The sequence below is a fragment of the Chiloscyllium plagiosum genome, unplaced genomic scaffold, assembly GCF_037043375.1.
Source record: "Chiloscyllium plagiosum isolate Xiang-an unplaced genomic scaffold, Cpla_swu_hap1 HiC_scaffold_4, whole genome shotgun sequence".
Lineage (NCBI taxonomy): Eukaryota > Metazoa > Chordata > Chondrichthyes > Orectolobiformes > Hemiscylliidae > Chiloscyllium > Chiloscyllium plagiosum.
In genome coordinates, this window is record NW_028270142.1 from 147,848,299 (window position 1) to 147,862,959 (window position 14,661).

Below are 14,661 nucleotides of genomic sequence, written 5' to 3' on the forward strand. Positions count from 1 at the left end.
TGCCACTCCCCTAGCCAAGTCCTTCCAATACAGTTACAACACTGGCATCTTTCTGACAATGTGGAAAATTGCCCAGGTATGTCCTATGTAAAAAGCAAGACAAATCTAACCCAGCCAGTTACTGCCCCATCAGTCTACTCATGATCATCAGTAAAGTGATGGAAGGCATCATCAACAGTTCTATCAAGCAGCAACTGCTCAGCAATAAACTGTTCAGTGATGCCCAGTTTGGGTTCCACCAGGGCTACTCAGCTCCTGACCTCATTTGGTTAAATCATGGACAAAAGAGCTGAATTCCAGAGGTTAGGTGAGAGTGACAGCTCTTGACATCAAGGTTGCATTTGACTGAGTGTGGTTTCAAGGAGCCCTGTCAAAACTGGAATCAATGGATATCAAGGGGTAAACTCTCCACTGGCTGGTTATACATACAATATAGGAAGATAGTCATAGTTGTTGGGAAGTCAGTCATCTCAACTTCAGGAGATCCTGTAGAAGTACCTCAGGGTCGAATCCTAGGGCCAACTGTCTTCAGCTGCTTCATCAATGATCGTTCCTCCATCATAAGGTCAGATATAGGGATGTTCACTGATAATTGTACAAAGTTCAGTACCATTCGTGACTCCTCAGATACTGAAGCAGTCCATGTTCAAATGCAAGAAGATCTGCATAATATTCAGGTTTGGGCTGACAAGTAGCAAGTACATTTGCACCACACAAATGCCAGGCAATGACGATCACCACTGGGACATGGTCGAAACACCACCCCTCGACATGCAATGGTGTAACCATCACTGAATCCCCCACTATCAACATCTTTGAGGTTACCATTTTTCCAGAAACTGAACTGGACTCACTACAAAAACACAGTGGCTACAAGACAAGTCAGAGGCTTGGAATACTGCAGCAAGTAACTCAACTTTCAGCTCCACAATGCCTGTCCACGATCTACAAGGCACAAGTCAGGAGTGCAATGGAATGCTCCTCACTTGCCTGGATGGGTGCAAGTCCAACACTCAAGAAGATTGACACCATCCAGGATAGAGGTGAAAATATGTTGCTGGAAAACGCAGCAGGTCAGGCAGCAGCCAAGGAGCAGTAGAATCAATGTTTCGGGCATGAGCCCTTTTTCAGGAATGAGGAAAGTGTGCCAAGCAGGCTAAGATAAAAGGTAGGGAGGAGGGACTTGGGGGAGGGGCATTGGAAATGCGATAGGTGGAAGGAGGTTAAAGGTGAGGGTGATAAGGTGAGGGTGATAGGCCAGAGTGGGGGTGGGGGCAGAGAGGTCAGGAAGAAGATTTCAGGTTAGGAAGGTGGTGCTGAGTTCGAGGCTGAGTTTGACTGAGACAAGGTAGGGGGAGGGGAAATGAGGAAACTGGAGAAATCTGAGTTCATCCCTTGTGGTTGGAGGGTTCCTAGGCGGAAGATGAGGCACTCTTCCTCCAGCTGTCGTATTGCTATGGTCTGGCGATGGAGGAGTCCAAGGACCTGCATGTCCTTGGTGGAGTGGGAGGGGGAGTTGAAGTGTTGAGCCACGGGGTAGTTGGGTTGGTTGGTGCGGGTGTCCCAGAGGTGTTCTCTGAAACGTTCCGCAAGTAGGCGGCCTGTCTCCCCAATATAGAGGAGGCCACATCGGGTGCAGCGGATGCAGTAAATGGTGTGTGTGGAGGTGCAGGTGAATTTGTGGCGGATATGGAAGGATCCCTTGGGGCCTTGGAGGGAAGTAAGGGGGGAGGTGTTGGCGCAAGTTTTGCATTTCTTGCTGTTGCAGGGGAAGGTGCCGGGAGTGGAGGTTGGGTTGGTGGGGGGTGTGGACCTGACGAGGGAGTCACGGAGGGAGTGGTCTTTTCGGAACGCTGATAGGGGAGGGGAGGGAAATATATCCCTGGTGGTGGGGTCCGTTTGGAGGTGGCGGAAATGACGACGAATGATACGATGTATATGGAGGTTGGTGGGGTGGTAGGTGAGGACCAGTGGGATTCTGTCCTGGTGGCAATTGGAGGGACGGGGCTCAAGGGCGGAGGAGCAGGAAGTGGAGGAAATGCGGTGGAGAGCATCGTCGACCATGTCTGGGGGGAAATTGCAGTCTTTGAAGAAAGAGGCCATCTGGGTTGTTCAGTATTGGAATTGGTCCTCCTGGGAGCAGATGCTGCTGAGACAAAGGAATTGGGAATATGGGATGGCGTTTTTACAGGGGGCAGGGTGGGAGGAGGTGTAGTCTAGGTAGCTGTGGGAGTCGGTCGGTTTATAGTAAATGTCTGTGTTGATTCGGTCACCTGAGATAGAAATGGAGAGGTCTAGGAAGGGGAGGGAGGAGTCTGAGACGGTCCAGGTAAATTTGAGGTTGGGGTGGAAGGTGTTAGTAAAGTGGATGAACTGTTCAACCTCTCATGGGAGCACGAGGCAGCGCTGATACAGTCATCGATGTAGCGGAGGAAAAGGTGGGTGTGGTGCCAGTGTAGCTGCAGAAGATGGACTGTTCCACATATCCTACGAAGAGGCAGGCATAGCTAGAGCCCATCCAGGTGCCCATGGCTACTCCTTTGGTTTGGAGGAAGTGGGAGGATTGGAAAGAGAAGTTGTTCGGAGTGAGGACCAGTTCAGTCAGTTGAAGGAGGGTGTCAGTGGAAGGGTACTGGTTGGTATGGCGGGAAAGGAAGAAGTGGAGGGCTTGGAGTCCTTAGTGATGGGGGATGGAGGTGTACAGGGACTGGAGTTCCAAGGTGAAGATAAGGCATTGGGGGCCGGGGAAACGAAAATCATGGAGGAGGTGGAGGGCGTGGGTGGTGTCCCGAATGTAGGTGGGGAGTTCTTGGACTAAGGGGGACAGGACAGTGTCGAGGTGTGCAGAGATGAATTCGGTGGGGCAGGAGCAGGCTGAGACAATGGGTCAGCCGGGGCAGTCAGGTTTGTGGATTTTGGGCAGGAGGTAGAAATGGGCGGTGCGGGGTTGTGGGACTATGAGGTTGAAGGCAGTGGATGGGAGATCCCCTGAGGTGAAGAGATTATGGATGGTCTGGGAGATGATGGTTTGGTGATGGGAGGTGAGGTCATGGTCAAGGAGGCAGTAGGAGGAGGTGTCCGCGAGCTGGCGTTTAGCCTCAGCGATGTAAAGACTGGTGCACCAACTACCACCGCGCCTCCCTTGTCAGCCGGTTTGGATGGTGAGGTTGGGTTGGTACGGAGGGAGTGGAGGGCTGCACGTTCCGAGGGTGAGAGAGGTGAAGAGGTTGAGGCGGTTAATGTCACGGCGGCAGTTGGCTATGAAGAGATCGAGGCCGGGTAAGAGGCCAGCACGGGGTGTCCAGGTGGATGGAGTGTGTTGGAGGCGGGAGAAGAGGTCGTCAGAGGGTGGACGAGAATCCTGGTTGAAGAAGTAGGCACGGAGGCAAAGGCGGCGGAAGAATTGTTCGATGTCTTGCCGCGTGTTGAACTCGTTAATCCGAGGGCGTCGGGGGATGAAGGTGACGCCTCTGCCGAGGACTGATCTTTCATCCTCAGAGAGGGGGAGGTCTGGAGGGATGGTGAAATCACGGCAGGGCTGGGAGCTAGGACCTGGTGTGGGGCTGGAGCTGGGATTGGGGGGCAGGGTTAGGCGTGGGTGTGGGAATCGGGGCGGGGCGGGGTTAGGCGTGCAGACAGAGATCGGCGTGGGGGCCGGGTTAGGCGTGATGACGGAGACGCATGCGGCTTGGTCGTTGTGCAGGTGAGTGATGTCATTGGGGGCAGAAGTGGCTGCGGCGACGGCAACCACGAAGGACTCAAAGCCCTCCGCTTCATAGCATACAGAGGAGCCCTTGGCGCATCTCACCTATACCCATAAAAAAAGCTAATCTAAATCTACACTAATCCCACCTTGCTGCACTTGGCCCCATATCCATGAACATTATGACATTTCAAGTGTTCATCTAAGTACTTTATAAAAGTTATGAGGTTACTACCTCAACTATCCTCCCAAGCAGTGCATCCCAGATTCCCACCACGCAAAAAGAAATTTTCTCAAATCGCTTCTGAGGTGATCTGGAGCTGCCACTGGCCTCAGACTCGGGATCTACCATTCCCAGTGTCACTCTGTTGGGAGTGAAGTTCGTTTTGCCTGGTCAGAAATGGTTGCCGGGGATTGTAGTTCTCCTCTTCACACCTTCCTATTGAAGTGGTCGCAACTGGTGGAAAGGCAGAACTACAGCTCCCAACATGCTCTGCAAAAACCGGCTCCTCTCTCCACCAGCACATCCCCCTACCTGCCGGCGCTGGTCCTCCCGCCCGTTCGCGGCTGAGTCTTCACGGGGCAGATAGGGAACAACCTTCGACTCTTCACGCTGCTCCTCAGACACAGGTGAAGCATTGCAGATGATATGAACACAAAAGAACGACGATCGAATCCCTTTAGAGATGGAGGGAGGGTTGGAAATCGCTCAACACCGTTTCCCCAGCAACGCGCACAGCGCCATCTTTAATTCAACCCACAATCCTGAGCGCGATTTCCTCATTTACCACGGGTTATTTTCATTCTGAGTACGGTTTTTTTTTAAACGTTCTCGTCGCCGAATCTGATATGAGTAAAGGAGGAAGACCAGATGGTAGTGGTTTGTTTTAATTTATTTCTGTCGGCGGTGATGTAACCGTGGAGGTCAGAGGTTGTATGTGTGACGTCAGTGGCGAGAGCTGTCATTTGTGTTGGTTGTTGTGGAGGGAGAGAAGAAGAAAAGGAGAGAGAGAGATAGATGGAGAAACTAAAAGTTTGTGGTGAAAACAGTAGATAGATACAAGGTTGGAGAGAGAAAATACAAGGGTGCTAGAGAGAGGAAGAAGACGAGAGAAGAAGATAGACGAGCATACAGAAAGGTCGAAAGAAAAGGAGTAAGATATAAGGAGAGATGGTGAAATACAGATAAAGGGCGAGAGAGAGAGAGAGAGAAAAGGAAAAAAATAACAAGAGGTGAGAGAGCAAATTGCAAAACACTTGCAAGCGATACAGGGAAAGAGTACAAAGGGGGGAGAGAGACAAATGCCATACAGGAAGCGAGATTGATGTGCTGAGAGAGACGGCACAACAAGCGGAGAAAGAAATACAAAGACAGAGGGATACAGGCGCAGAGTGTGGGGAGAAAAAAGATCATTAAAGACAAGGGGAAGGATAAAACGAAAATGAGACTTGTGTAGCTACCTTTTTTAAAAAAAAAATCAAGAAAACAGGCAAAAAGGTTGGAGTGAGGAAAAGTAGCCCAAAGGAACAAAAGAGAGAAGGTGATATATAGAGCACGGAAGACTGAGAGGAAAAAAAAGAGGGGTATAATCAGGGAGAAAATAAATTGCCAGGAGGATAGAGAAGCTCAAGAAAAAGACAAGGATCAATCAACAGAAACCAGAAAAGGTAACAGACAGGAAAGTCAACAATCAAATGAAACAAAGAGGAACAAACTAGGTAATGGAAAGGGAGCAAAGAGACAAACAGAATCTGAAGAACAGCAGGAAGAGGAAAGAAGAAGAAACAGTAACAGAGAGCCAACAGAATCAGTGAGCAAGAAGGCACAGACTAGTAATCAACAGAGTGCTGACACTACATGAAAAGAAAGAGAGGCTTTCAATCCCGGGGGAAAATAGGGCTTAAGTCACAACAAGAATACACTGCAAAACAACCTATGGGAACTACAGAGGAGAGTGAGAAGGCAAAGTGTAAGGAATGTGATGTAAACACCAGGCAGATATAAATGGACTGCACAAGGAATATAAATAGGAGCACAAATACTGCAAGAAGAGAGACACTGTCACACAGTGTACAAACGGCAAGAGGAGTTCGGAAACAAGGGAGACAGCAGCAAGAAAACTGACTGCAAAATTCATCAGAAGCGGGCCAGTTGGATACCACAGAAAGCCAGAGCAAGGATTTCTTGACATTACATGTGGCTATAAAGTTAAACTGGAGCAAGAGAGGCACATTAGGAAAATATCAGAGTGGAGAAGAGGCAAGGAATTGGGACTCTGAGGGAGAACAGTTTACTCTGACGGATATGCCTTCACATCTCTGAGTGGTATAGAAGTGATGAGAGTGGAGGGAAAGCAGGGGATCTCTACTATTTGCCATTAGGCCATGAGAAGAGAGAGTGCAGTAAGGATGAAAAGGATGACAAATCATATTGCTGTTAGGCAATGACTGCTGGCTGCACAGTCTGCTCTGCTTATTGGATGCTTTAACAAGGAGAAGGTTGAGTTGTTTAGTGTGTCAGAGCTTTGATCTGCGAGTAACGGGAACGCAGTGGAGGGAGAAGGGGGGCTGCATGAGATGTCACAGTCTACCCAAAGAATGACTCAAGGTAAGAACCAGATCCATGTGTGTTTTTGTATGTTGTTGTGGAACGGGTGGGAGATCCAAAGGTCCCGTGTTACTAATATAGAGAAACAGCTGCTGCCAAATCTGTCATGAGGCTGTAATGCAATCCAGCATTTCTACAAGGGCATTCTGAAAACAGAGAGCTGACCTTGGCTGCGTTACTTGCCCACCTCATGGGATGTTTACTATCTGGAGACCCACACCCCACCCTCACTACATGCAGGTTCATATCATTCAGAGGATTGAGCTCAGCAACGTGAGCCAACCTGGATCTGTGCTGAGTCAGCTGGACTCGGCCTGTGTGTGAGTTTCATTAAGCTTGGTGTGACCTGGGCTAAGGAGGGAGGACGGAAGGATAATATAGCAGGTGCCTGCTTCATGATACTGGAAGCAACAAATTTGTGTGCACTAATGATGTTGGGTGCTACCAATCATAAAGTTATAAAGGCTCACCTATTGAAATTGGTCCCTCAGGCCCAAAATGAGGGACAGCAAGTGTAGCTGACCCCGAGTCATAGTTGTTCATTCCCATTGTATTGTTATGATGCAGCTGTCTTTATATTTGTATCTAGATTCAGTTGTTTCACAGTGAGCTTTACTGTTAATTTTGAATGGTGCAATGTTAAGGTGGCACAAGAAGGTGGATTGGATTCTGGTTTAACCATCCTGGCTGCCAGTTCTTTGTTTAGTGGGGATAGTAGATCTTAGGTAATGCTCCATGTGAATTCGCGAACTAAATTGTTGTCAGTATTAGCAGTGGATTGAGACATTATTGCTTCAAAGTGCTCCCACTTTGCACAGGCTCTACTGTCACTTCCAGATAGAGCAAGAGGCTTGTGAAGTTGCTGTCATTGTGATGTATGAGGTTGAGGTAAATTAGATCACTGCCTGGGAGTTACCTCCCTGATGCATCTCTTTGCAGCTGAGATAAGGCCATAAGACAAAGGAATGGAATTAGGCCCTTCAGCCCATTGGGTCTGCTTCACCATTCAATGAGCTCATGGCTGATTTGATAATCTTCAAGCCTACTTTCCTGTCTTTCCACATAAAACTTTGATTCCCTTCCTGAGCCTTAAAAAAAAATATATTTGATGACCTGACCTTGACAGCACTTTCTGGTAAAGAATTCCACAGATTCACTACCCTCTGACAAAATAAATTACTCCTCACCTTTGTCTTAAGTGTGCAACCTCATATTCTGAGATTATTCCCTCTGGTCCTCAATTGTCCCACATGGGGAAGCAACATCTAACCTGTCAATTCACTAAGAATCTTGTATGTTTCAATAAGGTCTCCTGTCATTCTTTTAAGTTCCAATGAGTACAGGGCCAATCTCTGTTTGAGATATTCCCTCTATATCAGCCTAGTGGACCTTTTCTGGAGGGTCTCCCATGTCGGTGTTCTTTCCTGAGGTAAAGACCCCAAACTGTTCACAGTATTCCAGCTGTGATCTGACTAGTTCCTTATAGTTTTAGCAACACCTTCCTGCTTTTATACTCCATTCCCTTTGAAATGAAGCCTAACATTCCATTTGCTTTCCTTATTACGCACTGAACTTGGATGCCAACTTTTTGAGATTCATGTATGATGACTCCCATATCCTTCTGTTCTGTAGATTTCTGCAGTCTTTCTCCATTTAAATATTATTCAACTCCTCGATTCTCTGGCTAAAGTGCATGACCTAGCATTTTCTCACATTGTATTCCATCTGCCAAGTTTTCCTACTTGCTTAACTTGTCTCTATCCCTCAGCAGACTCTTTGTGTCATCATCATCACTTGCCTTCCCCACCTACGTTTGTGTCATCTACAAATATGGCTGCAGTACATTCACTTTCCTTATCCAAATCGTTAACATACATAGTGTAAATATTTGTGGCCCCGTCATTGATCCCTATGGCACTCCACTAGTTGCAGTTTGCCATCCTGAAAATTTCATCCCTTCTTATCCCAATTCTGTCTTTATTCTTTATAACTGTACGAATAGACCATAGACTTTTGGTTTTTTTAATGAGTTTCTATCTTATTAATCTGCAATATTTCATGTTTCCAAGATTGCAGGATTGTAGTTTAATAAATATTCCATAAAGCAAACTCCAGAATGCTGGTCATTCACTGTAAATGAATATACGAGCGAGGAAGTAAGAGTAGGCTACTCAGCCCTTTAGGCCTATGCTGTCATTCACTATATCATGGCTTATTTGATTTTAACTTCAACTGAAAATTCCTGCATTTCCCAATATTCTTTCATCTCCTTGGTTATCAAGAATCTACTTACCCCTGTTTTAAAAATATTTAAAGATTCTCTATCCACTACTTTTTGAGGAAAGGAATTTGCAAAGACTCTGAACCCCCTTCAAGAAAAAATGTCCTCATCTCTGTTTTAAATGTGTTCCACTTAGTTTTAAACTGTGATCCCCAGTTTTTAGATTCCATGAGGAAACATCCTTTCAATGTCCACCAGTCAAGTCCCCTCAAGATCTTTTAAGTTTCCGTTAAGTCACTTCTGACTGTTCTAAATTCTGGAGAATATAGACTTAGCCTGTGTAACCTTTTTTTCATAAGACAATCTGCCCATTCCATGTATGAGTCAAGTAAACCTTCTCTGAACTGCTTCCAATGCATTATTGGAACGGTGGCTCAGTGGTTAGCACTGCTGCCTCACAGCACCAGGGCCCCAGGTTCGATTCCAGCCTCGGCGACTGTCTGTGTGGAGTTTGCACATTCTCCCCATGTCTGCATGGGTTTCTTCCAGGTGCTCCGGTCTCCTCCCACAGTCCAAGGATGTGCAGGTCAGGTAAATTGGCCATGCTAAATTGCCCATATTGTTAGGTGCGTTAGTCAGAGGGAAATGGAACTGGGTGGGTTACCCTTTGGAGGGTCGGTGTGGACTTGTTGGGCTGAAGGGCCTGTTTCCACACTGTAGGGAATCTAATCTAATCTACTGTGACCAATACTGCACATGTTATTCCAGATGCAGTCTCACCAATGCCCTGTATAACTGAAGCTTAATCTACTTTTACATTCAATTCCCCTAGCAGTAAAACATAACATTCTGTGAGCTTTCCTGGTTATTTGTTGTACCTGCATATTAACCTTCTGTGAGTCATGCACTAGGACACCCAGATCTCTCTGCATCTCAGAGTCCTCCAATCTCTCACCATTTAGATAATATGCTTTTTTTAATTCTTTCTGCCAAAATGACTTTCCCACATTATACTCCATTTGCCAAATCTTTGCCCAATCACTTAACCTATCCATATCCTATTGCAGTCTTCTTATGTTCTCCTCATTTTCTTATCAATCTTTGTGTCACCAGCAAATTTACTACCTTTACTTCAGGCCCTTTGTCCAAATTATTTTTATTAATTATAAAGATTTGAGGCTGCAGCACCAACCCCTGTGACACATCATCTGTGACATCCTGCCAGCCTGAAAAGACCCATTTGTTCCTAATCTCTGCTTTTTGTTAGCCAGCCAAACTTCTATCCGTGCTAGCGTGTTACCCCCGGTACCATCGCTTTTATTCTCTGCAATAGTCTTTGATGTGTCACCTTATCAAATGCCTAATTGCAGTACATCCATTGTGTTCCCCTTTATCTACAGCACAAGTTACTTCTCCAAAGAACCCCAATAAATTAGTTACAGTGTAAGCACAATTTTTGGTACTGCCTGATCACCTTGATCTTATCCGAGTGCCTTATCTAAGAATGTAAAAAGCTTTGAACGTTTTCCTGATGATGGATTTTAAGCTGGCTGGCCTGTAATTTCCTGCTTTCTCCCTCCCTCCCTCCCTTTTTGAATAAAGGAGTTACATTAGCTATTTTCCGATCTAAAAAAGCTTCCCCAAAGTCAATGAATTTTTGAAAATTAAAATAAACACATCTGCTATCTGCTTTTAAAATGTGAGGATGAAATTCATCAGGACCTGTCAAATTACATTTCAAACAATTTACTCAGTACTATTTCCTTGGTAATTATAATTTTCTTGAGTTCCTACATCCCTTTCAATTCCTGGTTAACGGTTATTTCCAGGATGTCACTTGCATTCTCTCCACAAACACTAAACCAAAATATCTTTTCAGTTGATATGATGTTTTTTTATCCGACATTACTAATTCCCTTGTTATCAGGTAAAAGTCAGAGTATTGAGGGTAGGTGGGCACAGAGTAGCAAATCTTGTTCATAAGAATCCTGTGAGCTACCTGAATGAGTTAGACATGTAATTTCTTACAAAGGTGCATAGGTACCTTGGAGCAACCAAACCAAGCCGTGAATGAGCTCTTTCTGTCTGATCGTCACTGTCTTTATTAGGTTTTATAAACTCCTCAGAGGTGGACCCTTTCCTGCTTTAAGCACTAATTCAACACACAACCTCCACCAAATAATCAAAATGCCAACGTTTCAGTTTTCCAAACCATGTTTGTGCTTCCTCTCTCTCTGAGCAGTGTCCCAATCCCACCATGCTCCCATATCTCTTTACCCTCTTCTCTCTCACCCACTTATCTTTCCAGTTTTTCAATTTAGCCGTGGTCCCTGCATCAGACAAACGCTTGGGCAGTGAATTCCAAAGCCTCTGAAACCTGTAGGTAAGATTTTGATCTGCTCTCGCTCTTAAATCTCTGACATTTCATCTCCCTGTGTCACCCTACAGTACTGAAATAGTTTGTTTCTATCTGCTCTGACCCATTCTACATAATTTTTAGCATCTCCACTGAATCCCCCCTTCATCTCCTGTTTTCAGCTCCAATTTTTCATGGCTTTCTTTGCAAATGTATTCCCTCATGCTGGACAGTACCTTGGTAAATTTCTGCCTTCATACCTTGAATACATCAATATGCTTCCCACAGTGTGGAACCCAAAACTACAATACATCCTCCAAAAGCAGCACATCTGTCAAGATAGCACTCCCTCTACACTGCCCCTCTGGCAGTGCGGCATTCCCTCAGTGCTGACCTTCCGGCAATGCGGTGCTCCCTCAGCGCTGCACTCAAATAATTGGCCCAAATAATGAACTCAAATCTATATAGTGGGATTTGATCCCATGACTTCCTGACTTCAACACAGCGCACTACTCACTGAGTCCTGGCTGATTCAGCAACAACCTTTGTGTACCACTTTCAATGTCATAAATCTTACAAAGCTCCTTGACACGGTCTGTAAAACAATCTTTATATTCAAGGTCCAGAAAACGATACTGATACCGATGAGCAAAATTTGTGAATGTGGTGTGATCGTTTATGAAGTGTTTTAAGTTGAGGTGGAGGGAAGACAGATGTGAAAGGCTTAGATTGGTCACCTTTGTGCTGGCAAGCTATAATTAGTGGAGTGCGGCATGGTTGGTTGAGTGAATGCAAGAATCTCTACTATTCACAATCTGTGAGTTGGATGAATGGATGAAATTTAAGTTTGCTGTTGACACAAAGATAACTTGGAAAGTGGTTTGAAGAGAACATAAACCTGTGCTTCCTAAAGAGTGGGGTGTCAGGTCATGATTTAAAATGTTAAAGCAATGAATTCCTCGGCCAAAATCACCAACCTACTCCTTTCGCTCTTGACGATTCCTTCACTCCTCACCAAGTGTTTGGGAAAATTTTCAGTTCTCCAAATGGGAAGCCCTGACAAAGAATCTCCCAAGGTTATGTGAGTGGGTAGAAATTTTATAGTTGAGGTATAATGTGAGAAAATGTGAAGCTGTTCACTTTGGCACAAAGATTAAAGAAGAGATTATTATTTAAAATAAAGAGAGACTGCTACTCTGCAGAGGTATTTGCATGTCCTTTAATATTAACCAGTAAACATTAGTGCAGATGTAGCAATGAATTACAAAGGTTTATTGCAAGAGGAGTTAAGTACAATTTTAGTTAAATGTGGAGCAAGTGAGAGCTACAGATGCTGGAGATCAGAGTTGAAGAATACATTAGATTTCCTACAGTATGGAAACAGGCCCTTCGGCCCAACCAGTCCACACCGACCTTCTGAAGAGTAACCCACCTAGACTCATTCCCCTACCCTATATTTATCCCTAACTAATGCACCCAGCACTACAGGCAATTTAGCATGGCCAATTCACCTGATCTGCACATCTTTTGAATTGTGGGAAGAAACTGGAGCACCCAGAGGAAACCCACGCAGATGTGGGGAGAACGTGCAAACTCAGCACAGACTGTCGTCCGAGGCGGTAGTCTAACCCGGGTCCCTGGTGCTGTGCGGCAGCAGTGCTAACCACTGAGCCACCTTGCTGTGGTGCTAGAACAGCACAGCCAGTCAGGCAGCATCTGAGGAGCAGGAGAATTGTCGTTTGGGCATAAGCTTTCATCAGGAATGCAGCTTGTGGGTTTAGAGGGCTGAGAGATAAATGAGAGGAGGGTGGCGCTGGGGCTGGGGGTAGGTAGCTGAAAATGTGATAGGTACGTGAAGGTGGGGTGAAAGTGTTAGGTCGGAGAGTAGGGTGGAGCGGATAGGTGGGAAGGAAGTTGGACAGGTAGGACCCCTCCAGTCGCAACAAGGACTCCCTGGTCCTCACCTTCCACCCCACCAACCTCCGGATACACCACATCATCCTCTGCCATTTCTGCCACCTACAAATAGACCCCACCACCAGAGATATATTTCCCGCCCCATTCCTATCTGTGTTTCAGAGTACCATTCTCTCTGCGACTCCCTTATCAGGTCCACAACCCCCACCAACCCACTCTCTCCTGGCACCTTCCCTGCCATCGCAAGAAGTGCAAAACCTGCGCCCACACCTCCCCACTCACCTCCAACCAAGGCCCCAAAGGATCCTTTCTCATATGTCATCTACTGCATCTGTTGCACCTGATGTGGTCTCCTGTATTGGGGAGACAAGATGCCAACTTGCGTATCTTTTCAGAGAACATCTCTGAGACACCCGCACTAACCAACCCCAACGCCCTGTGGCTGAATACTTTAACTCCCCCTCCCACATGCAGGTCCTGGGCCTCCTCCATCACCAAATCCTAACCACCCGATGCCTGGAGGAAGAACGCCTCATCTTCTGCCTTGGGGCCCTCCAACCACATGGGATCAATGTGAATTTCACCAGGTTCCCCATTTCCCCTCCCAGCTCATTGTAGTCCCAATCTTTCAACTCAACACTGTCCTTTTGAATGGTTGTACCTCTCCATCTTCCTTCCCACCTATCCTCTCCAATCTATCAACTTTCACCCCCACCTTCAACTACCTATCGCATTCCCAACTACCTTCCCCCCCCATTTCAATTATCTCTCAGCCCCTTGACCTACAAGTCTCATTCCTGGTGAAGAGCTATACCCCAAACGTTGACTCTCCTGCACCTCGGATGCTGCTTCACTACCTGTGCTTTTCCAGCACCACATTCTTTGACTTTAGTTAAATGTGGTTCTAGTTTGGGATAGCAGGCTGAAATTGAGATCTGCTCTTCCAAATGTTGTCACCTATGTTGTCTGACTATTTGTTACAAATTAGTAGGTTCTAGCTACAGGTAAATAGTTATGAACCATTAACCCACTTGAGGTATAGAGAGAGGTTGAATAGGCTGGGGCTGTTTTCCCTGGAGCGTCGGAGGCTGAGGGCTGACCTTATAGAGGTTTACAAAATCATGAGAGGCATGGATAAGATAAATAGACAAGGTCTTTTTCCTGAGGTCGGGGAGTCCAGAACTAGAGGACATAAGTTTAGGGTATGAGGGGAAAGATATAAAAGAGACTTAAGGGGCAACTTTTTCACGCAGAAGGTAGTACGTTTATGGAATGAGCTGCCAGAGGACGTGGTGGAGGCTGGTACAATTGTAACATTTAAAAGGCATTTGGATGGGTATATGAATAAGAAGGGTTTGGAGGGATATGAGCCAGGTGCTGGTAAGTGGGACTAGATTGGGTTGGGATATTTGGTCAGCATGGAAGAGTTGGACCAAAGGGTCTGTTTTCATGCTATACATCTCTACGACTCTGACTCGATAACCTATAATTCATGAATTTGTTTTAGAAACATTGCCCCGCTGAATTCTCTCTGTTTGTTATCTCTTCAAAAATCTCCAGCAAGTTAGTTAGATATGATTTTTCCTCAAGAAATCAATGTTGGTTTTCATTAATTAAATGTATTTGTCTGATCTGATTATTCATTTTAGCCTGTCCTATTGTTTCTACAAGTTTCCTCACCACTGATTTGTATTTGCAGGGTTTATGCTTGCACTCCTTTTGAACAAAGATGTGACGTTTATAATTCTCCAGTCCTGATTCTAAGGAGCACTCAAAATACCTTCCCCAATTTTCATCCTCGCTTCCTTCTGTATCCTTGGATTTAGGGAGATAAGATTTATCCAGTTCTGGTACCT

The 14,661-nt window shown here is 45.8% G+C and overlaps 2 protein-coding genes across 2 annotated transcripts in view; one reads left to right on the forward strand and one right to left on the reverse strand.

Annotated features, from left to right (window-relative positions):
* abcb8 (ATP binding cassette subfamily B member 8) overlaps positions 1-4,441 on the reverse strand; it is a 62,297-nt gene extending 57,856 nt beyond the window's left edge. The window contains exon 1 of the mRNA XM_043687563.2: positions 4,239-4,441. Coding sequence (XP_043543498.2) covers positions 4,239-4,342 — 104 coding nt within the window. The 5' untranslated portion in view covers positions 4,343-4,441. The remainder of the gene's footprint in view (positions 1-4,238) is intronic.
* A 235-nt stretch (positions 4,442-4,676) lies between these two features.
* The window catches only part of atg9b (autophagy related 9B), a 119,708-nt gene continuing 109,723 nt past the window's right edge, over positions 4,677-14,661 (forward strand). Inside the window, exon 1 of the mRNA XM_087986771.1 lies at positions 4,677-6,311. The gene's annotated coding sequence lies outside the window, so the exon portion shown is untranslated. The remainder of the gene's footprint in view (positions 6,312-14,661) is intronic.